Source organism: Ranitomeya variabilis, chromosome 8 (assembly GCF_051348905.1).
Source record: "Ranitomeya variabilis isolate aRanVar5 chromosome 8, aRanVar5.hap1, whole genome shotgun sequence".
Taxonomy (NCBI): domain Eukaryota; kingdom Metazoa; phylum Chordata; class Amphibia; order Anura; family Dendrobatidae; genus Ranitomeya; species Ranitomeya variabilis.
The window spans coordinates 214,466,084-214,489,227 of record NC_135239.1 but is presented as its reverse complement, the minus strand read 5'-3'; the positions used below and the strand labels follow the sequence as shown (position 1 = coordinate 214,489,227).

General features: G+C 51.8%; 1 protein-coding gene across 1 annotated transcript; it reads left to right on the top strand.

Moving 5' to 3' along the window:
* Positions 1–8,891: 8,891 nt before the first annotated feature.
* Positions 8,892–21,214, top strand: LOC143787824 (dual specificity protein phosphatase 7-like). Its single transcript, XM_077276924.1, has 3 exons — positions 8,892–9,319; positions 15,652–16,080; positions 17,365–21,214. Exons 1-3 carry the CDS (start codon positions 8,962–8,964, stop codon positions 17,670–17,672), a joined length of 1,095 nt encoding a protein of 364 aa, XP_077133039.1. The 5' UTR covers positions 8,892–8,961; the 3' UTR covers positions 17,673–21,214.
* The last annotated feature ends 1,930 nt before the right edge of the window (positions 21,215–23,144 follow it).

The following is a 23,144-nucleotide window of genomic DNA, read 5'->3' as shown; positions in this document are numbered from 1 at the left end:
GGCCGCATGCACATCAGAGGCAACCACCCAGGAATTATCCTCCTGACCATAGCCCTTCCACTTGACCAGATACTGAAGCCTCCGCCTGGAGAGACGAGAATCCAAGATCTTCACCACGTACTCCAACTCGCCCTCAACCAACACCGGAGCAGGAGGCTCAACAGAAGGAACCACAGGTACAACGTACCGCCGCAACAAAGACCTATGGAACACGTTGTGAATGGCAAACGACACCGGAAGATCCAAGCGAAAGGACACAGGATTAAGGATTTCCAATATCTTGTAAGGACCGATGAAGCGAGGCTTAAATTTAGGAGAGGAGACCTTCATAGGAACAAATCGAGAAGACAGCCACACCAAATCCCCAACACGAAGTCGGGGACCCACACCGCGGCGGCGGTTGGCAAAACGCTGAGCCTTCTCTTGTGACAACTTTAAGTTGTCCACCACATGATTCCAGATCTGCTGCAACCTATCCACCACAGAATCCACCCCAGGACAGTCAGAAGACTCCACATGTCCCGAGGAAAAACGGGGATGGAAACCAGAGTTGCAGAAAAATGGCGAAACCAATGTAGCGGAACTAGCCCGATTATTAAGGGCAAACTCAGCCAACGGCAAGAAGGTCACCCAATCATCCTGATCCGCAGAAACAAAACACCTCAAATAAGCCTCCAGAGTCTGATTAGTTCGTTCCGTTTGTCCATTAGTCTGAGGATGAAAGGCAGACGAAAACGACAACTCAATGCCCATCCTACTACAAAAGGATCGCCAGAACCTGGAAACAAACTGGGATCCTCTGTCAGACACAATATTCTCAGGGATGCCGTGTAAACGAACCACATTCTGAAAGAACACAGGAACCAGATCGGAAGAGGAAGGCAGCTTAGGCAAAGGAACCAAATGGACCATCTTAGAAAAGCGATCACATACCACCCAGATGACAGACATGCCCGGAGACACTGGCGGGGAATCACCATGAATTCCCTGACAGCCCCAACTTGACACAGACATTGCCTTCCAATCCAAGACTGGATTATGAGTCTGTAACCATGGCAGACCCAAAACGACCAAATCATGCATTTTATGCAGAACAAGAAAACGAATCACCTCCCGATGTTCAGGAGTCATGCACATGGTTACCTGTGTCCAAAACTGCGGTTTATTTTCCGCCAATGGCGTAGCATCAATACCCCTCAGAGGGATAGGATTAACCAACGGCTCAAGAACAAAACCACAGCGCTTGGCAAATGACAGATCCATAAGACTCAGGGCAGCACCTGAATCCACAAACGCCATAACAGGGTAGGAGGACAATGAGCAAATTAAAGTCACAGACAAAATAAATTTAGGTTGCAAATTACCAATGGCGACAGGACTAACAACCCTTGTTAGGCGTTTAGAGCATGCTGATATAACATGTGTAGAATCTCCACAGTAAAAACACAACCCATTCTGACGTCTATGATTTGTTCCTGATAAGTGGACCAGCAGAGTCATTTCCGAGGTTCATTCCTCGGTGTTGGCAGTGCATCCGGGAATTTTTGGCACCAGAGATCTGGTGGCTAGGTCCTTTTGGTGGCCTTCCTTGTCACGGGATGTGCGGTCGTTTGTGCAGTCCTGTGGGACTTGTGCTCGAGCTAAGCCTTGCTGTTCTCGTGCCAGCGGGTTGCTCTTGCCCTTGCCTGTCCCGAAGAGGCCTTGGACACACATTTCCATGGATTTCATTTCTCTGGAGGCAAGAAAGGTCTTTCTTTTCCCTTCTAGGGTTAGTTAGTTCTCCGGCTGGCGCGAGACGTCTAGAACCAACGTAGGCACGTTCCCCGGCTACTGCTATTTGTGGTGCTAGGATTAGATATATGGTCAGCCCAGTTACCACTGCCCTATGAGCTGGTTTTTTGTGTTTGCAGACTTGGTATTTATTCCTGAGACCCTCTGCCATTGGGGTCATAACAGTATGCCAGGCTGACATTGAATGTTTAATGCATTGCAGAAGTGGGATAATAAGAAAGGAAATTCTGAGTTTGTTTTTTTTGTTTTTTTTCCCCTCTCTTCCTCCCCTTTACCTCCGAGTGGCTTGAGCTTGCTGCAGACATGAATGTCCAGACCTTGATTACAAGTGTGGACCAGCTTGCTGCTCGTGTGCAAAGCATACAAGATTTTGTTACCAGTAGTTCTATGTCTGAACCTAAAATACCTATTCCTGAACTGTTATGACCCCAATGGCAGAGGGTCTCAGGAATAAATACCAAGTCTGCAAACACAAAAAACCAGCTCATAGGGCAGTGGTAACTGGGCTGACCATATATCTAATCCTAGCACCACAAATAGCAGCAGCCGGGGAACGTGCCTACGTTGGTTCTAGACGTCTCGCGCCAGCCGGAGAACTAACTAACCCTAGAAGGGAAAAGAAAGACCTTTCTTGCCTCCAGAGAAAAGACCCCAAAAGTTGGATACAAGCCCCCAACAAATAATAACGGTGAGGTAAGAGGAAAAGACAAACATAAGAATGAGCTAGGTATTTAGCAAAGAGAGGCCCACTAGCTAATAGCAGAATATAGTAAGATGACTTATATAGTCAGAAAAAACCCTATTAAAATATCCACGCTGGATATTCAAGAACCCCCGAACCGACTAACGGCCGGGGGGAGAACACCAGCCCCCTAGAGCTTCCAGCAAGGTCAGAACTCACATTTAGTACAAGCTGGACAAAAATAGAAGCAAAGCAAATAACCCAAAAAACAAAGAAGCAAGACTTAGCTTAATTTTGCAAGAACCAGGATCAGCAGACAGGAGCAAACAGAAAGGATCTGATTACAACGATGCCAGGCACTGGACTAAGGATCCAGGAAGTTTATATAGCGACACCCCTGGGCAACGACCCAGGTGAGTGCCAAACTGAAGAAAGAATCCCAGAGTCATATCACTAGTGACCACAAGAGGGAGCCAAAAAGTCTAATTCACAACACTTAGCGCTTGTTGACCCTTTTGCCTTCACTCTGCGGTCCAGCTCACCCCAAACCATCTCGATTGGGTTCAGGTCTGGTGACTGTGGAGGCCAGGTCATCTGGCGTAGCACCCCATCACTCTCCTTCTTGGTCAAATAGCCCTTACACAGCCTGGAGGTGTGTGTTTGGGGTCATTGTCCTGTTGAAAAATAAATGATGGTCCAACTAAACGCAAACCGGATGGAATAGCATGCCGCTGCAAGATGCTGTGGTAGCCATGCTGGTTCAGTCTGCCTTCAATTTTGAATAAATCCCCAACAGTGTCACCAGCAAAGCACCCCCACACCATCACACCTCCTCCTCCATGCTTCACGGTGGGAACCAGGCATGTAGAGTCCATCCGTTCACCTTTTCTGCGTCGCACAAAGACACGGTGGTTGGAACCAAAGATCTCAGATTTGGACTCATCAGACCAAAGCACAGATTTCCACTGGTCTAATGTCCATTCCTTGTGTTCTTTAGCTCAAACAAGTCTCTTCTGCTTGTTGCCTGTCCTTAGCAGTGGTTTCCTAGCAGCTATTTTACCATGAAGGCCTGCTGCACAAAGTCTCCTCTTAACAGTTGTTGTAGAGATGTGTCTGCTGCTAGAACTCTGTGTGGCATTGACCTGGTCTCTAATCTGAGCTGCTGTTAACCTGCGATTTCTGAGGCTGGTGACTCGGATAAACTTATCCTCAGAAGCAGAGGTGACTCTTGGTCTTCCATTCCTGGGGCGGTGCTCGTGTGAGCCAGTTTCTTTGTAGCGCTTGATGGTTTTTGCCACTACACTTGGGACACTTTCAAAGTTTTCCCAATTTTTCGGACTGACTTTCATTTCTTAAAGTAATGATGGCCACTCGTTTTTCTTTACTTAGAATTTGTATTATGGCAAGAAAAAAGCAGCTAACAGTCTATTCACCAGACTTCTGCACAACACAACTGATGGTCCCAACCCCATTTATAAGGCAAGAAATCCCACTTATTAAACCTGACAGGGCACACCTGTGAAGTGAAAACCATTCCCGGTGACTACCTCTTGAAGCTCATCAAGAGAATGCCAAGAGTGTGCAAAGCAGTCATCAAAGCAAATGGTGGCTACTTTGAAGAACCTAGAATATAAGACATAATTTCAGTTGTTTCACACTTTTTTGTTAAGTATATAATTCTACATGTGATAATTCATAGTTTTGATGCCTTCAGTGTGAATTTACAGTTTTCATAGTCATGAAAAATCTTTAAATGAGAAGGTGTGTCCAAACTATTGGTCTGTACTGTATACCACGAAAACTATTTTAGAACTTTGGTGGCGATATGCTAATTAGTACCTGACCAGTCGTGGGGGCTTTGTTTTCCCCAGAGTATTGGTCCCATAGATATGTTCTCACGCTCCTGTCACCACCGGCTCTGTACACTGACCGTCCGTAGCCCAGCGGCATCCGTGCACGGGCAGGCAGTGGGGACGCAGGACACGGACAGACTGCTAATCTCATGGTTTGCAGCAAAGTACCAGAAATCTGAAGCCCTCCGCAGACCGCTACAGGCTTTTTCCTCCATCTAGACAGGGACATAATTTTTGGTTGAGCATTTACAGAAAGGGATCAGTGAGTACAGGGTGGGGGAAACAACGCTGTCAAGTTCCTCTTAGAGGTGTTTGTAAAATCCGGTGTAATATTACAAAAACTTACCATCAACTAATGAGAACAGGAAAGTAAAGAGAAACATTTTGTCTCTGTATATAACATTACTTATCCTGTATTATACTCCAGAGCTGCACTCACTATTCTACTGCAGTCCGTGTGCACAGACTTTTCTGTTGCCGTCACTGTGTACAGACATTGCTCCCAAAGCTGCACTCGCTATTCTGCTGCAGTCCCTGTGTACAGATGTTGGCACTCCTGAGCTGCACTCACTATTCTGCTGCAGTCCCTGTGTACAGATCTTGCACTGCTCTCTGGAGCTGCACTCATTTTTCTGCTACAGGCCCCGATCTCTGGAGCTGCACTCGCTATTCTGCTGTAGTCCCTGTGTACAGAGCCTACACTGCTCTCCGAAACGGCACTCACTATTCTGCCGCAGGCCCTGTGTACAGATCCTGCACTGCTCTCCGGAGCGGCACTCACAATTCTACTGCAGGCCCTGTGTACAGACACTGCTCTCCCAAGCGGTGCTCACTATTCTGCTGTAGTCCCTGTGTACAGATCATACACTGCTCTCTGGAGCTGCAGTCACTATTCTGCTGTAGTCCCTGTGTACAGACATTGCTCCCGGAGCTGCACTCACTATTCACCTGTAGTCCCTGTGTACAGTCTCCGGACCTGCACTCACTATTCCGCTGTAGTCCCTGTGTACAAACACTGCTCTCCGGAGCTGCACTCACTATTCCGCTGTAGTCCCTGTGTACAGACATTGCTCCCAGAGCTGCACTCACTATTCCGCTGTAGTCCCTGTGTACAGACACTGCTCTCCGGAGCGGCACTCACTATTCCGCTGTAGTCCCTGTGTACAGACACTGCTCTCCGGAGCGGCACTCACTATTCCGCTGTAGTCCCTGTGTACAGACACTGCTCTCCGGAGCTGCACTCACTATTCCGCTGTAGTCCCTGTGTACAGACACTGCTCTCCGGAGCTGCACTCACTATTCCGCTGTAGTCCCTGTGTACGGACACTGCTCTCCGGAGCTGCACTCACTATTCCGCTGTAGTCCCTGTGTACGGACACTGCTCTCTGGAGCGGCACTCACTATTCCGCTGTAGTCCCTGTGTACAGACACTGCTCTCTGGAGCGGCACTCACTATTCCGCTGTAGTCCCTGTGTACGGACACTGCTCTCCGGAGCGGCACTCACTATTCCGCTGTAGTCCCTGTGTACAGACACTGCTCTCCGGAGCTGCACTCACTATTCCGCTGTAGTCCCTGTGTACAGACACTGCTCTCCGGAGCGGCGCTCACTATTCCGCTGTAGTCCCTGTGTACAGACACTGCTCTCCGGAGCGGCGCTTACTATTCCGCTGTAGCCCCTGTGTACAGACACTGCTCTCTGGAGCGGCACTCACTATTCCGCTGTAGTCCCTGTGTACAGACACTGCTCTCTGGAGCGGCACTCACTATTCCGCTGTAGTCCCTGTGTACAGACACTGCTCTCTGGAGCTGCACTCACTATTCCGCTGTAATCCCTGTGTACGGACACTGCTCTCCGGAGCGGCGCTCACTATTCCGCTGTAGTCCCTGTGTACAGACACTGCTCTCCGGAGCGGTGCTCACTATTCCGCTGTAGTCCCTGTGTACAGACACTGCCCTCCGGAGCGGCGCTCACTATTCCGCTGTAGTACCTGTGTATGGACACTGCTCTCCGGAGCGGCGCTCACTATTCCGCTGTAGTCCCTGTGTACAGACACTGCCCTCCGGAGCGGCACTCACTATTCCGCTGTAGTCCCTGTGTACAGACACTGCTCTCCGGAGCGGCACTCACTATTCCGCTGTAGTCCCTGTGTACAGACACTGCTCTCCGGAGCGGCACTCACTATTCCGCTGTAGTCCCTGTGTACGGACACTGCTCTCTGGAGCTGCACTCACTATTCCGCTGTAGTCCCTGTGTACAGACACTGCCCTCCGGAGCGGCGCTCACTATTCCGCTGTAGTCCCTGTGTACGGACACTGCTCTCCGGAGCGGCGCTCACTATTCTGCTGTAGTCCCTGTGTACAGACACTGCTCTCCGGAGCGGCGCTCACTATTCCGCTGTAGTCCCTGTGTACAGACATTGCTCTCCGGAGCGGCACTCACTATTCCGCTGTAGTCCCTGTGTACAGACACTGCTCTCCGGAGCGGCACTCACTATTCCGCTGTAGTCCCTGTGTACAGACACTGCTCTCCGGAGCGGCACTCACTATTCCGCTGTAGTCCCTATGTACAGACACTGCCCTCCGGAGCGGCACTCAGTATTCCGCTGTAGTCCCTGTGTACAGACACTGCTCTCTGGAGCTGCACTCACTATTCCGCTGTAGTCCCTGTGTACAGACACTGCTCTCCGGAGCGGCGCTCACTATTCCGCTGTAGTCCCTGTGTACAGACACTGCTCTCCGGAGCGGCACTCACTATTCCGCTGTAGTCCCTATGTACAGACACTGCCCTCCGGAGCGGCACTCAGTATTCCGCTGTAGTCCCTGTGTACAGACACTGCTCTCTGGAGCGGCACTCACTATTCCGCTGTAATCCCTGTGTACGGACACTGCTCTCCGGAGCGGCGCTCACTATTCCGCTGTAGTCCCTGTGTACAGACACTGCTCTCTGGAGCTGCACTCACTATTCCGCTGTAGTCCCTGTGTACAGACACTGCTCTCTGGAGCTGCACTCACTATTCCGCTGTAGTCCCTGTGTACAGACACTGCTCTCCGGAGCGGCACTCACTATTCCGCTGTAATCCCTGTGTACAGACACTGCTCTCCGGAGCGGCACTCACTGTTCCGCTGTAGTCCCTGTGTACGGACACTGCCCTCCGGAGCGGCACTCACTATTCCGCTGTAGCCCCTGTGTACAGACACTGCTCTCCGGAGCGGCACTCACTGTTCCGCTGTAGTCCCTGTGTACAGACATTGCCCTCCGGAGCTGCACTCACTATTCCGCTGTACTCCCTGTGTACAGACACTGCCCTCCCGAGCGGCACTCACTATTCCGCTGTAGTCCCTGTGTACGGACACTGCTCTCCGGAGCTGCACTCACTATTCCGCTGTAGTCCCTGTGTACAGACACTGCCCTCCCGAGCGGCACTCACTATTCCGCTGTAGTCCCTGTGTACGGACACTGCTCTCCGGAGCGGCACTCACTATTCCGCTGTAGTCCCTGTGTACGGACACTGCTCTCCGGAGCGGCACTCACTATTCCGCTGTAGTCCCTGTGTACAGACACTGCTCTCCGGAGCTGCACTCACTATTCCGCTGTAGTCCCTGTGTACAGACACTGCTCTCCGGAGCTGCACTCACTATTCTGCTGTAGCCCCTGTGTACAGACACTGCCCTCCGGAGCGGCGCTCACTATTCCGCTGTAGCCCCTGTGTACAGACACTGCTCTCCGGAGCGGCACTCACTATTCCGCTGTAGTCCCTGTGTACAGACACTGCCCTCCCGAGCGGCACTCACTATTCCGCTGTAGTCCCTGTGTACGGACACTGCTCTCCGGAGCTGCACTCACTATTCCGCTGTAGTCCCTGTGTACAGACACTGCTCTCCGGAGCTGCACTCACTGTTCCGCTGTAGTCCCTGTGTACAGACACTGCCCTCCGGAGCTGCACTCACTATTCCGCTGTAGTCCCTGTGTACAGACACTGCCCTCCGGAGCTGCACTCACTATTCCGCTGTAGTCCCTGTGTACGGACACTGCTCTCCGGAGCGGCACTCACTATTCCGCTGTAGTCCCTGTGTACAGACACTGCCCTCCGGAGCGGCACTCACTATTCCGCTGTAGCCCCTGTGTACAGACACTGCTCTCCGGAGCTGCACTCACTATTCCGCTGTAGTCCCTGTGTACAGACACTGCTCTCCGGAGCTGCACTCACTATTCCGCTGTAGTCCCTGTGTACAGACACTGCTCTCCGGAGCGGCACTCACTATTCCGCTGTAGTCCCTGTGTACAGACACTGCTCTCCGGAGCTGCACTCACTATTCCGCTGTAGTCCCTGTGTACAGACACTGCTCTCCGGAGCTGCACTCACTATTCCGCTGTAGTCCCTGTGTACAGACACTGCTCTCCGGAGCTGCACTCACTATTCCGCTGTAGTCCCTGTGTACAGACACTGCTCTCCGGAGCGGCACTCACTATTCCGCTGTACTCCCTGTGTACAGACACTGCCCTCCGGAGCGGCGCTCTCTCTGCTGACGTCTCCCCGCCCCCGGCTCTCCCAGCAGCAGGCGCGGCTCCGGTTGTGGCTCCGCCCGGAGGAGGGGATCCCGGGTGTGTAGTGCGCGGTCCGGCGCTGGCCCCGATGGCGGCGGCGCCCCCCAGTAAGAGCGGCCGGTGGCTGCGGGAGAGCCTGGAGTCGGGCGGCCGCGGGCTGCTGCTGCTGGACTGCCGGCCCCAGGAGCGCTACCAGGCGGCGCACATCGAGGCTGCCGTCAGCGTCACCGTCCCCGGGCTCATGCTCCGCCGCCTCCGCACAGGCAGCATGTCCGTCCGCTCCGTCATCGCCAGCGACCCCGAGGCCTTCTCCCGCCGCAGACAGGCGGACACGGTGCTGCTGTACGACGAGGCCACGCTGGACGGCGCCGACACCCAGAGCTCAGTGCTCGGCCTCCTGCTCCACAGGCTGCGGGAAGACGGCTGCAGAGCGCACTACCTGCGAGGTGGGTCCGGGGGCGGGGCTGGGAGAGCTGGGGGCGGGGCTGGAGTCTGCGGGGGCGGGGCAGACTGGGACTGTAGTCTGGGGGCGGAGCAGGAAGGGAGGTGTAGTCTGGGGGGCGGAGCAGGAAGGGAGGTGTAGTCTGGGGGGCGGGGCAGGCTGGGAGGTGTGGTCTGGGGGCGGAGTAGGAAGAGAGGTGTAGTCTGGGGGGCGGAGCAGGAAGGGAGGTGTAGTCTGGGGGGTGGGGCAGGCTGGGAGGTGTGGTCTGGGGGCGGAGTAGGAAGAGAGGTGTAGTCTGGGGGGCGGAGCAGGAAGGGAGGTGTAGTCTGGGAGGCGGGGCAGGCTGGGAGGTGTGGTCTGGGGGGGCGGAGCAAGATGGGAGGTGTAGTCTGGGGGGCGGAGCAGGAAGGGAGGTGTAGTCTGGGGGGCGGAGCAGGAAGGGAGGTGTAGTCTGGGGGCGGAGCAGGAAGGGAGGTGTAGTCTGGGGGGCGGAGCAGGAAGGGAGGTGTAGTCTGGGGGCGGAGCTGTAGTCTGCGGGGGCGGGGCGGAGCTGTAGTCTGCGGGGGCGGGGCGGAGCTGTAGTCTGCGGGGGCGGGGCAGGCTGGGAGGTGTAGTCTGCGGGGGCGGGGCAGGCTGGGAGGTGTAGTCTGGGGGCGGGGCAGGCTGGGAGGTGTAGTCTGGGGGCGGGGCAGGCTGGGAGGTGTGTTCTGGGGGGCGGGGCAGGCTGGGAGGTGGGGCAGGCTGGGAGGTGTAGTCTGGGAGGCGGGGCAGGCTGGGAGGTGTGGTCTGGGGGCAGGCTGGGAGGTGTGGTCTGGGGGGCGGGGCAGGCTCGGAGGTGTGGTCTGGGGGCGGGGCAGGCTGGGAGGTGTAGTCTGGGGGTGGGGCAGGCTGGGAGGTGTAGTCTGGGGGGCGGGGCAGGCTCGGAGGTGTAGTCTGGGGGCGGGGCAGGCTGGGAGGTGTAGTCTGGGGGGCGGGGCAGGCTCGGAGGTGTGGTCTGGGGGGCGGGGCAGGCTGGGAGGTGTGTTCTGGGGGGCGGGGCAGGCTGGGAGGTGTGGTCTGGGGGCAGGCTGGGAGGTGTGGTCTGGGGGGCGGGGCAGGCTGGGAGGTGTAGTCTGGGGGGCGGGGCAGGCTTGGAGGTGTGTTCTGGGGGGCGGGGCAGGCTTGGAGGTGTGGTCTGGGGGCGGGGCAGGCTTGGGAGTGTGGTCTGGGGGCGGGGCAGGCTGGGAGGTGTGGTCTGGGAGGTGGGGCAGGCTGGGAGGTGTGGTCTGGGGGGCGGGGCAGGCTGGGAGGTGTGTTCTGGGAGGTGGGGCAGGCTGGGAGGTGTAGTCTGGGAGGCGGGGCAGGCTGGGAGGTGTGGTCTGGGGGGCGGGGCAGGCTGGGAGGTGTGGTCTGGGGGGCGGGGCAGGCTGGGAGGTGTGTTCTGGGGGCGGGGCAGGCTGGGAGGTGTGGTCTGGGGGGCGGGGCAGGCTGGGAGGTGTGTTCTGGGGGGCGGGGCAGGCTGGGAGGTGTGGTCTGGGGGGCGGTGCAGGCTGGGAGGTGTGGTCTGGGGGGCGGGGCAGGCTGGGAGGTGTAGTCTGGGGGCGGGGCAAGCTGGGAGGTGTGGTCTGGGGGCGGGGCAGGCTGGGAGGTGTGGTCTGGGGGGCGGGGCAGGCTGGGAGATGTGGTCTGGGGGCAGGCTGGGAGGTGTGGTCTGGGGGGCGGGGCAGGCTGGGAGGTGTGGTCTGGGGGCGGGGCAGGCTGGGAGGTGTGGTCTGGGGGCGGGGCAGGCTGGGAGGTGTGGTCTGGGGGCGGGGCAGGCTGGGAGGTGTCGTCCTTTGCTCTGTGGAACTCCTCGCTGTAATTTCTCCGCTGACCTCGGCCGCCGTGTGCGAGGGAACAGATGACCTGACTATTGTAGATTTTCCCGGTGCGGTCAGCAGAGCGGATTTCTCACCATCCTAAGACCTCTGCTGCGGTCAGTGATCAGGGACGGAGGACTAAGGATGGTTGTGACCTGATATTTCTCACAGCTGAGGGTTTGTTACAGTTGTATCTGGTAGACACGATCCTCTGTGGACTGAATATAAGGCTACTTTCACACTAGCGTCGCTTGCTATACGCCACAATGTGTAGGTTTTGGAGAAAAAAACGCAACCTGCAAAGTTGCCCGCAGGATGCGTTTTTTCTCCATAGACTTGCATTAGTGACATGGCCACACGTCACATCTGTCGTGCGATGGATGCGTCGTGTATTGGCGGACCGTCGACACAAAAAAAGTTACATGTAACGTTTTTTTGGTGCGTCGTGTCCAGCATTTCCGACCGCGCATGCGCAGCCGGAACTCCGCCCCCCCTCCCCCCCCGGACATCACAATGGGGCAGCGGATACGTCGTAAAACTGCATCCGCTGCCCACGTTGAGCTACATTAACACACTGTCCGTCGGGCCGAGGGTTAGTGACGGCCCGTACCGACGGACTAGTGTGAAAGTAGCCTTACCTGCACCGATACATTGCATCAAATCTCAGCTGTGACAAGTTAGGATCAAATCTCAGCAGTTAATAGTTCTGTTCATTGACAACAATCAGGAACCTGGGAATCGTGACCGAAACACCAAAAGTCTGAGAAATGGAGGCGCTGCATGTAGTCGTGCTGTGTCTGCTCGTAGCGGAGCTGTGTATGTGCAGTGGTGCTGTGTGTGACTGTAGTGTAGCAGAGCTGTGTGTGACTAGTGTAGCAGAGCTGTGTGTGTGACTGTAGTGTAGCAGAGCTGTGTGTGACTGTAGTGTAGCAGAGCTGTGTGACTGTAGTGTAGCAGAGCTGTGTGTGACTGTAGTGTAGCAGAGCTGTGTGTGACTGTAGTGTAGCAGAGCTGTGTGTGACTGTAGTGTAGCAGAGCTGTGTGACTGTAGTGTAGCAGAGCTGTGTGTGACTGTAGTGTAGCAGAGCTGTGTGACTGTAGTGTAGCAGAGCTGTGTGTGTGACTGTAGTGTAGCAGAGCTGTGTGTGACTAGTGTAGCAGAGCTGTGTGTGTGTGACTGTAGTGTAGCAGAGCTGTGTGTGACTAGTGTAGCAGAGCTGTGTGTGACTGTAGTGTAGCAGAGCTGTGTGTGACTAGTGTAGCAGAGCTGTGTGTGACTGTAGTGTAGCAGAGCTGTGTGTGACTGTAGTGTAGCAGAGCTGTGTGTGACTAGTGTAGCAGAGCTGTGTGTGACTAGTGTAGCAGAGCTGTGTGTGACTAGTGTAGCAGAGCTGTGTGTGTGACTGTAGTGTAGCAGAGCTGTGTGTGACTGTAGTGTAGCAGAGCTGTGTGTGACTGTAGTGTAGCAGAGCTGTGTGTGACTAGAGTAGCAGAGCTGTGTGTGACTAGTGTAGCAGAGCTGTGTGTGACTGTAGTGTAGCAGAGCTGTGTGTGTGACTGTAGTGTAGCAGAGCTGTGTGTGACTGTAGTGTAGCAGAGCTGTGTGTGACTGTAGTGTAGCAGAGCTGTGTGTGACTAGTGTAGCAGAGCTGTGTGTGACTAGTGTAGCAGAGCTGTGTGTGACTGTAGTGTAGCAGAGCTGTGTGTGACTGTAGTGTAGCAGAGCTGTGTGTGTGACTGTAGTGTAGCAGAGCTGTGTGTGACTGTAGTGTAGCAGAGCTGTGTGTGTGACTGTAGTGTAGCAGAGCTGTGTGTGACTAGTGTAGCAGAGCTGTGTGTGACTAGTGTAGCAGAGCTGTGTGTGACTGTAGTGTAGCAGAGCTGTGTATGTGACTGTAGTGTAGCAGAGCTGTGTGTGACTGTAGTGTAGCAGAGTTGTGTGTGACTAGTGTAGCAGAGCTGTGTGTGACTAGTGTAGCAGAGCTGTGTGTGACTGTAGTGTAGCAGAGCTGTGTGTGTGACTGTAGTGTAGCAGAGTTGTGTGTGACTAGTGTAGCAGAGCTGTGTGTGACTGTAGTGTAGCAGAGCTGTGTGTGACTGTAGTGTAGCAGAGCTGTGTGACTGTAGTGTAGCAGAGCTGTGTGTGTGACTGTAGTGTAGCAGAGCTGTGTGTGACTAGTGTAGCAGAGCTGTGTGTGTGTGACTGTAGTGTAGCAGAGCTGTGTGTGACTAGTGTAGCAGAGCTGTGTGTGACTGTAGTGTAGCAGAGCTGTGTGTGACTAGTGTAGCAGAGCTGTGTGTGACTGTAGTGTAGCAGAGCTGTGTGTGACTGTAGTGTAGCAGAGCTGTGTGTGACTAGTGTAGCAGAGCTGTGTGTGACTAGTGTAGCAGAGCTGTGTGTGACTAGTGTAGCAGAGCTGTGTGTGTGACTGTAGTGTAGCAGAGCTGTGTGTGACTGTAGTGTAGCAGAGCTGTGTGTGACTGTAGTGTAGCAGAGCTGTGTGTGACTAGTGTAGCAGAGCTGTGTGTGACTAGTGTAGCAGAGCTGTGTGTGACTGTAGTGTAGCAGAGCTGTGTATGTGACTGTAGTGTAGCAGAGCTGTGTGTGACTGTAGTGTAGCAGAGTTGTGTGTGACTAGTGTAGCAGAGCTGTGTGTGACTAGTGTAGCAGAGCTGTGTGTGACTGTAGTGTAGCAGAGCTGTGTGTGTGACTGTAGTGTAGCAGAGTTGTGTGTGACTAGTGTAGCAGAGCTGTGTGTGACTGTAGTGTAGCAGAGCTGTGTGTGACTGTAGTGTAGCAGAGCTGTGTGTGACTGTAGTGTAGCAGAGCTGTGTGTGCGCTGAGTTTGTCAGTTTTCCTTACATGTATAGCTATTCTGTAATGCCGGGCTGCACATCACGATCTCACATGAGATGACCGCCTGAGCTCTGTTGCTGCTCATCGCCTGGCTTTCCCCAGAGTGGAGGACACACGGGTCATCACCCAGCTTTTTCCGGAGCGGAGGACAGGCCAGTTATCACCCAGCTTTCCTCAGAGCAGAAGACTCGTCAGTCATTACCCCGCTTTCCCCAGAGAGGCGCCTGTTATCGCCTGGTTTTTCTCTGAGTGGAGGACGCACCAGTTATCACCCAGTTTCCCCGGAGCTGAGGACGCGCCAGTTATCACCCAGCTTTCCCCAGAGTGGAGGACGCGCCAGTTATCACCCAGCTTTCCCCAGAGTGGAGGACGCGCCAGTTATCACCCAGCTTTCCCCAGAGTGGAAGACGCGCCAGTTATCATCCAGCTTTCCCCGGATAGGAGGATGCGTGGGTCATTGCCCGGCTTTCCCCGCAGCCGAGGATGCGCCAGTTATCACCCAGCTTTCCCTGGAGCGGAGGACGCGCCAGTTATCACCCAGCTTTCCCCGGAGCGGAGGACGTGCCAGTTATCACCCAGCTTTCCCCGGAGCGGAGGACGCGCCAGTTATCACCCAGCTTTCCCCGGAGCGGAGGACGCGCCAGTTATCACCCAGCTTTCCCCAGAGTGGAGGACGCGCCAGTTATCACCCAGCTTTCCCCGGATAGGAGGACGTGCCAGTTATCACCCAGCTTTCCCCAGAGTGGAGGACGCGCCAGTTATCACCCAGCTTTCCCCAGAGTGGAGGACGCGCCAGTTATCACCCAGCTTTCCCCGGATAGGAGGACGTGCCAGTTATCACCCAGCTTTCCCCAGAGTGGAGGATGCGCCAGTTATCACCCAGCTTTCCCCGGATAGGAGGATGCGCCAGTTATCACCCAGCTTTCCCCGGATAGGAGGACGTGCCAGTTATCACCCAGCTTTCCCCGGATAGGAGGACGTGCCAGTTATCACCCAGCTTTCCCCGGATAGGAGGACGTGCCAGTTATCACCCAGCTTTCCCCAGAGTGGAGGACGCGCCAGTTATCACCCAGCTTTCCCCGGATAGGAGGATGTGCCAGTTATCACCCAGCTTTCCCCAGAGTGGAGGACGCGCCAGTTATCACCCAGCTTTCCCCAGAGTGGAGGACGTGCCAGTTATCACCCAGCTTTCCCCGGATAGGAGGATGTGCCAGTTATCACCCAGCTTTCCCTGGGATCTCTTGGCATTTCTGCATCTGTTCCCTGCAGAGGATGTGACGTTTCCTGGCTGACGAGTGCCAGCACGCCGGGGGTTACTCATCTCCTGCGTCGTGCTCTGCTGCGTGGGCGACATAACGCCGTGTGTAATGAGGGCGGGTGGAGACGACTTGTCACATCACGTCCTGCAGGGAGGGACGGCTCCTGGTGTCACCCGACGGGCGACCTCTGTCCAAATCTTGCCCACAAATGTACAATGCTGGCGACCCCTCCGGTGATTTCATGGCGGCAGTTTTGTTACATTGTTACAAGTCAGATGTAAATAAAAATATAAAAGTCCAGTCGATACAAAGTAACAGAAAGCTGCGAGCGGTCGGTGGCGGTTTACATCTGTGTCTGACTTCTTGTTCCGCTCGTTTTCAGGTGGATACAGTAAGTTCCAGAGGGAGCACCCGCAGCACTGCGAGCTCGGCCTGGAGATCCCCTCCCCCACCGACCCCTCGCCGGAGGCTCTGCTCGGATTGGGCAGTCTGAGGATAAGTTCTGAAGGATCCGACGGAGAATCCGACCGCGAACCCAACAGCGCGACAGAATCGGAAGGGAGCCCCGAGCTCAGCAGCCAGCCCACCTTCCCCGTCCAGATCCTCCCGTATTTGTACCTCGGCTGCGCCAAAGACGCGGCGAACCTGGAAATCCTGGGGAAGTATCACATCCGGTACATCCTGAACGTGACGCCGAACCTGCCCAACGCCTTCGAGAAGAGCGGAGACTTCAAGTACAAGCAGATCCCCATCTCCGACCACTGGAGCCAGAACCTGTCGCAGTTCTTCCCGGAGGCCATCTCCTTCATCGGTACGTGGCGGATGGCGCTGATCCCAGGCGGTGTGCGCTTGCTGTCAGAGAATGGAAACATGAGCAGATTTGTTACAATTGTATCCAGTGTAGAGAATCCAGACTGATACATTAACCGATACATAGTAACAAAAGATCAGCGCAGGATTTCACAGATTGTCCAGTCCTGGTCACACTGTAGCACACCCTCAGCTGTGAGAAGTATTAGGCTTCTTAACTTTTTTAGCCTCTGATTGGAGACAATGAATCTTCCCGTTCACAGCAAGCAGAGATCTTTAAAATCGAGACGAATTGACTTCTCGCAGCTGAGAGTTTGTTGCACTTGAATCCGGAGGGGAGTTGTGCTTTTGCTCACAGTTGATTAGATACAATTGTAACAAATCTCAGCTGTGACAAACGATGGATTTTAAGCCGTTAATGTTTTCATTTACTGCCTGAAAGCAGAGTTCTTAAATGTGGTGAGGAATTGACTTCTCACAGCTGAGGGTTTGTTACACTTGTAAATCTCCAAATTGATACATTGTAACGAACAAGGAGAGACTTGTGCTTCTATCTGTTTACGTCACAGACTGGATGCATTTGTAACAAAATCTCAGCTGTGAAAAGTATTGGATTTAAACCATTAATGTTTCCAGTCATTGCCTTCAAGCAGATATCTTGCACCTTTACATTTAGTGATTTCTTTCATCAATATTAAGGGTCACCAGCGTAGCCCCCCAGCCTCATCCGTCTGAGCGGTTTCTCATTATTAGCCCCTTTATCAGTGTTTCACGGTGGAGACCGTCAGCGGGTTGGCCGCAGGTCATGACTGGCCCAGAAAGGAGATGAGGCAGAGCATCAAACAGGATGTATGGACGTGGACAGTATACGCTAACCACATCCAGAGCTGCACTCGCCATGCTGATGGTCGCCACTTACCACCCAGCAGTGTATTGTGTAAATAGTTTTGCCGCATGTTTACAAATTGCAGATAAAGTCCTGTGGTCAATGGATGGCCAGCAGAACTAGGATTACAGCTCTGGAGGCGCTCGATGTGCCTGAACTACGAATGCAGCTCTGCATGTAACTAGAGTTTCCATTTTATAAAGCTGTGCCTGTCAGTAATTGAAGAGCTGCTGATGAAACCTGTCCTGTCCTAGTGCTGCGCACAGCTGGTGGGTCTGTTACAATGTATCGGTGCAGATAAGAGAAGCTAACGTGACGAACCCTCAGCTGTGAGAATCGGAACATTTCTCCGTTCATTGTCCCCATTCGTCCCTTTTATTCTGACTTCTGTCCTTTCAGATGAGGCTCGGTCCAACAAGTGCGGGATCCTCGTCCATTGTCTCGCAGGTATCAGCCGCTCGGTCACGGTCACGGTGGCGTACCTCATGCAGAAGCTCAACCTCTCGCTGAACGACGCCTACGATTTTGTGAAGAGGAAAAAGTCGAACATCTCGCCGAACTTTAACTTCATGGGACAACTGCTGGACTTCGAGCGGACCCTCGGGCTGAAGAGCCCCTGCGACCTCCGCTCGCCCCACACCCAGCTGTACTTCACCACCCCCACCAACAACAACCTCTTCCAGCTGGACAGCCTGGAGTTTACATGAAGACCCTCCTGGCCGGGGGGCCGCGGGCCCGGAGTCTTGTATGTTGCCCCTTTGTCACCTGTAAGTTCCTGTGTTTCACTTCCGGAGCAGAAATCGCTTCCGGTTTCATCTTGCACTTAACCCTTCGACGTGCGGAAAAGCGAACGTCTGTTTCCTCTTTTCTGATTGTATCCTGGGCCGAATTCTGCTGAAATTCCTATAATCCGGCAACAGATGCCGTATTATTAGATGCCGGATTATAGGAATTTCTGGAGTTCAAACGACCCGGCTGCTGCGAGCTTCTTAGAGCGGACGCGGTGATTGGTGGCGGGTAATTAATATGCGACTAATCAGCTAATAATCGGTGGGTGGAATCGATAATCAGATTTTTTTTTTCCTCCTATTTTCTTGTATAAAAATAGTATTTTTTTATATACGCCAAATATTTCTATTGACCAAATGCTGTTTGCACAGTTCACGGGATCCGCCGGCACCGCTGCTCTCGCTTCTCTGTGATTGGACGTTACCCCCTGCAGCTGCCGCCAGGTTCTCGGTCGTATCCATAGTATTGCGCGGCGTCTGCATTTATATCGGGTTTATTCTATGCAAATCGTGATCACGCGGGGAGTCATCAGTGTTTCTCCGAAGTTTATGGAGCTTCCCCTTTAATTTGGGGCAAATATTAAAGCCCCGGTGAGGTTATTGCACCTTCTTCTGGATCTTCTTGGCCAATCAGATCTCTTAAAGGGCCGGCGTCCGTTCTTCCTATCGTATCATCGTACAGAGAAACATTCGGTGTCTTTCTCCTATTCCTTGTGTGCGATGTGAGGAGCAGCTCAGAAGATACAAATACGAGAGGTCGTTGACAGCAAGCAGAGATCTTGCAGACAGTTGATGCGAGGTCTGTTGCAAAATTGCAGAACGTTTTATGGAAAAACTTTGCATAAATGAGGAAAAGGATAAAGGAAAGTGACCTAATATCAGGTCTCCTTAAAGTGCCCGCTCCCCTCTGAACCCCCTTATACAGGGCACACATAGAATGAATCCCCCCACACCTGACGGAGTCACGCTGTACTGATCCTGGATTATAATGGGCAGTATTATATATTCCAGAGCTGCACTCACTATTCTGTAACTTCAGTGCCGAAATCTCCCAGCATTCCCCGCTGTTCAGTGGCGTCATCCTTACACCAGCTCCTTACTCTCCTGCTTTGTTAGAGGTTGGGGGAATATCTGACCACAAGTTCGCTGTTTCCAGAGATAAGCCGCAGAATGGTGAGTGCAGCTCTGGAGTTGGCCTATTTCTCACACCACCCACTCTCATAGCTCTGTCTGTGTAAATGATCACGGTGTAGCTGCGTTAAGTGATCACCGTACAGTCAAGGACACACTGAGCTCTCGTTCCTTGTACTCCAGAGCTGCACTCACTATTCTGCAGCTTCAGAGCTGAATTCTGAATGATGCCCACTTATAAGCTGTCAGAGGCGGAGATACCATTTAAAGGCGCAGTCTGGAGTAGTCACTATACTCCCGGAACCCTGGTGAAGACTGCGCCTGTCGCTCTTCCTCCGTTTTGTCGTATTTTAGCTGCTGCTGATGAAGAGTTAGAAGTGCAGCCATATCCGCTCCTCGCACTTCACTTTACTCCTTTATCCAACTCCAGGTGCTCCTCTTAGCTGGAGGAATGATGGGACTTGTGGTCCGACAGTAGCTGAGAAGTAACACCATGTCCTTGATACGTTGTATCGGCAGAGGTGCCGTAAAGCGAGACCTCGGTGTGTTGTAAGATTTCAGGTTCTGCAATACTAGTGCCAAGTCCTGCAGTTATTAACCCCTAATGGTAATGACTGTGTTTTGTCAGTATGGTATTGACGAGCGCTCGTGTCTGATCACTGCCAAATCGCAGACTCGTCTCATGTCGTGCCTTGTACGTCTTCATGCGCGCTCTCCAGCCGTCGCCTGCAACCGTTTCCGTTATCAGCGGATAAAGCGCACATCCCCTTTAAATATAATTTCACAGCTTCTCTCCTAAGGCTTGGTGTTCTGCTCCAGTCACAACCAAAGCTGCATCCACCTTCCTGCTCCTCGTGTCCTGCTGCGTCAGTGTCTGTTGGACTCTTCTCGTTAGCGATGCATTGTGGGGGATGCAACGTTTACATCAGTCGCTACTACATCTCCCACAATGCAATGCAGCACAGCGGGGGGGCGGCGGTATCCTGAGTCCAGAGCCAATGGGAAAAGCTGAGCGCTGACGTTTGGGGGTGCAGCGGCACTTTATGGTGTCCTGCTCGGAGGTTTGCAGCGCGGCGCTGCCGCTGAGAAGCCATAGGTTATATATCTGCCAGTATATACAGCGGGCGGCGCAGAAGTGATAACGCTCCAGTGCCAACCAAAGCCGATAATAAAGTCTCTCCACAGACCTGGGCACATGTTGGGGGAGGGGAATGCATCGAATCCTGTGCTCTGATCCTCTCTCTACATCAGTCCTAATATTATTTACTAATATCTAATTTACTTTTTTTAATTCATTATTTTCATTTTATATTTTGTTTAATTTTTTTAAATACATTTTCTTCATTGTTTTTGTATTTCTGGCACTTTTTATTTTCTTTTCATTTCACATTTGTATTTTTCTACATCTTTTCCTATTTTTGTTTTCTATTATGACTTTCTTTTTACTTTTTTTTTTTTTTTTTAAATCTTTCATTATTTTTGTTTTCTTTTATTTTCTAATTACTTTTCAAGTTTTCCCGTTATCTTATTTCCTATTTTACTTTACATTTTTAATCTTTTTTTTTAATTTCCATAGTTTAATCCTTTTACATTTTTCATGTTTTCATATTTTTTACTTTTCGTTCTATTTTTTGTACTTTTAACGTTATTCTTTTATTTCAGTTTCTTTTTTATTTTAAATATGTAATACTTTTTATATTTTTTCATTATTTTATTTTGTTTCCTTTTTTGATTTTAGATATTTTGTTTCCTTATTTTTTTTTTTTTATGTATTTTTTTAAATTCCCTCCCCTTGTGCTGAACCTTCCGTTCTCTCTGGGTGTGGATTTTATCGGCTGCCTATATTTGTACTTTATATACCCGGTCTTATAAGCATTTGTAGTCCGATGTCGTTTGCGCGGAGTAGAATGACCGACTTTTCTATCGGTCGCACACTTTATATGGATCAGACACTTTATAAATCTGGGATTTTTCCACTGGTTTCACTTTTTTTTATTTTCCTGCAGAAAGAAATTGTATAAAATGTATGAGAATGTCCTTGTTCTGACTGTTGGATGCGATGAGCATGCAGGGAACGCACCACCCGCTCGCTGTACAGAATTGGTGCAATATGGAGGCCGCGAAGGTCGCATCAGCTCCATCCGGAAGGGGGCACTGTCCTCTGTATTATATTGTATGGGACTGGTGGGACCTGCCGCCCCATCCCCCACATGTCACAGCGAGCCGGTCGTGCGCTTTGTCGACTAATGGTTGTGGTTATATGGCTTCCGATTTACAGAATGTAAGAAAGATGATTGTTGTTTATACTCAAATAAACATATTTTTCTTTATGAAGACTATTTCTTGTCATGATTGTATGAGCAGCATTTTGTGCTCCAGAGCTGTTCTACCAGTTAAGAAGTGTCTGAATTTGTCACAAGACACCATTCTGGATGCTTTCTTTTTTCACCTGATCATAGATGAAACAAACACGTATACACAGACTGATGTTCACAGAATGGAAATCACCAGAATAGTGAGCGCAGCTGTGGAGGATAACACAGGATGTAACTCAGGATCAGTAATGTAATGTATGTACACAGTGACTGCACCAGCAGAATAGTGAGTGCAGCTCTGGGGTATAATACAGGAGGTAACTCAGGATCAGTAATGTATGTACACAGTGACTGCACCAGCAGAATAGTGAGTGCAGCTCTGGAGTATAATACAGGATGTAACTCAGGATCAGTAATGTATGTACACAGTGACTGCACCAGCAGAATAGTGAGTGCAGCTCTGGGGTATAATACAGGATGTAACTCAGGATCAGTAATGTAATGTATGTACACAGTGACTGCACCAGCAGAATAGTGAGTGCAGCTCTGGGGTATAATACAGGATGTAACTCAGGATCAGTAATGTAATGTATGTACATAGTGACTGCACCAGCAGAATAGTGAGTGCAGCTCTGGAGTATAATACAGGATGTAACTCAGGATCAGTAATGTAATGTATGTACACAGTGACTGCACCAGCAGAATAGTGAGTGCAGCTCTGGGGTATAATACAGGATATAACTCAGGATCAGTAATGTAATGTATGTACACAGTGACTGCACCAGCAGAATAGTGAGTGCAGCTCTGGGGTATAATACAGGATGTAACTCAGGATCAGTAATGTAATGTATGTACACAGTGACTGCACCAGCAGAATAGAGAGTGCAGCTCTGGGGTATAATACAGGATGTAACTCAGGATCAGTAATGTAATGTATGTACACAGTGACTGCACCAGCAGAATAGTGAGTGCAGCTCTGGAGTATAATACAGGATGTAACTCAGGATCAGTAATGTAATGTATGTACACAGTGACTGCACCAGCAGAATAGTGAGTGCAGCTCTGGGGTATAATACAGGAGGTAACTCAGGATCAGTAATGTAATGTATGTACACAGTGACTGCACCAGCAGAATAGTGAGTGCAGCTCTGGAGTATAATACAGGATGTAACTCAGGATCAGTAATGTATGTACACAGTGACTGCACCAGCAGAATAGTGAGTGCAGCTCTGGGGTATAATACAGGATGTAACTCAGGATCAGTAATGTAATGTATGTACACAGTGACTGCACCAGCAGAATAGTGAGTGCAGCTCTGGAGTATAATACAGGATGTAACTCAGGATCAGTAATGTAATGTATGTACACAGTGACTGCACCAGCAGAATAGTGAGTGCAGCTCTGGGGTATAATACAGGAGGTAACTCAGGATCAGTAATGTAATGTATGTACACAGTGACTGCACCAGCAGAATAGTGAGCGCAGCTCTGGAGTATAATACAGGATGTAACTCAGGATCAGTAATGTAATGTATGTACACAGTGACTGCACCAGCAGAATAGTGAGTGCAGCTCTGGGGTATAATACAGGATGTAACTCAGGATCAGTAATGTAATGTATGTACACAGTGACTGCACCAGCAGAATAGAGAGTGCAGCTCTGGGGTATAATACAGGATGTAACTCAGGATCAGTAATGTAATGTATGTACACAGTGACTGCACCAGCAGAATAGTGAGTGCAGCTCTGGGGTATAATACAGGATATAACTCAGGATCAGTAATGTAATGTATGTACACAGTGACTGCACCAGCAGAATAGTGAGTGCAGCTCTGGGGTATAATACAGGATGTAACTCAGGATCAGTAATGTAATGTATGTACACAGTGACTGCACCAGCAGAATAGTGAGTGCAGCTCTGGAGTATAATACAGGATGTAACTCAG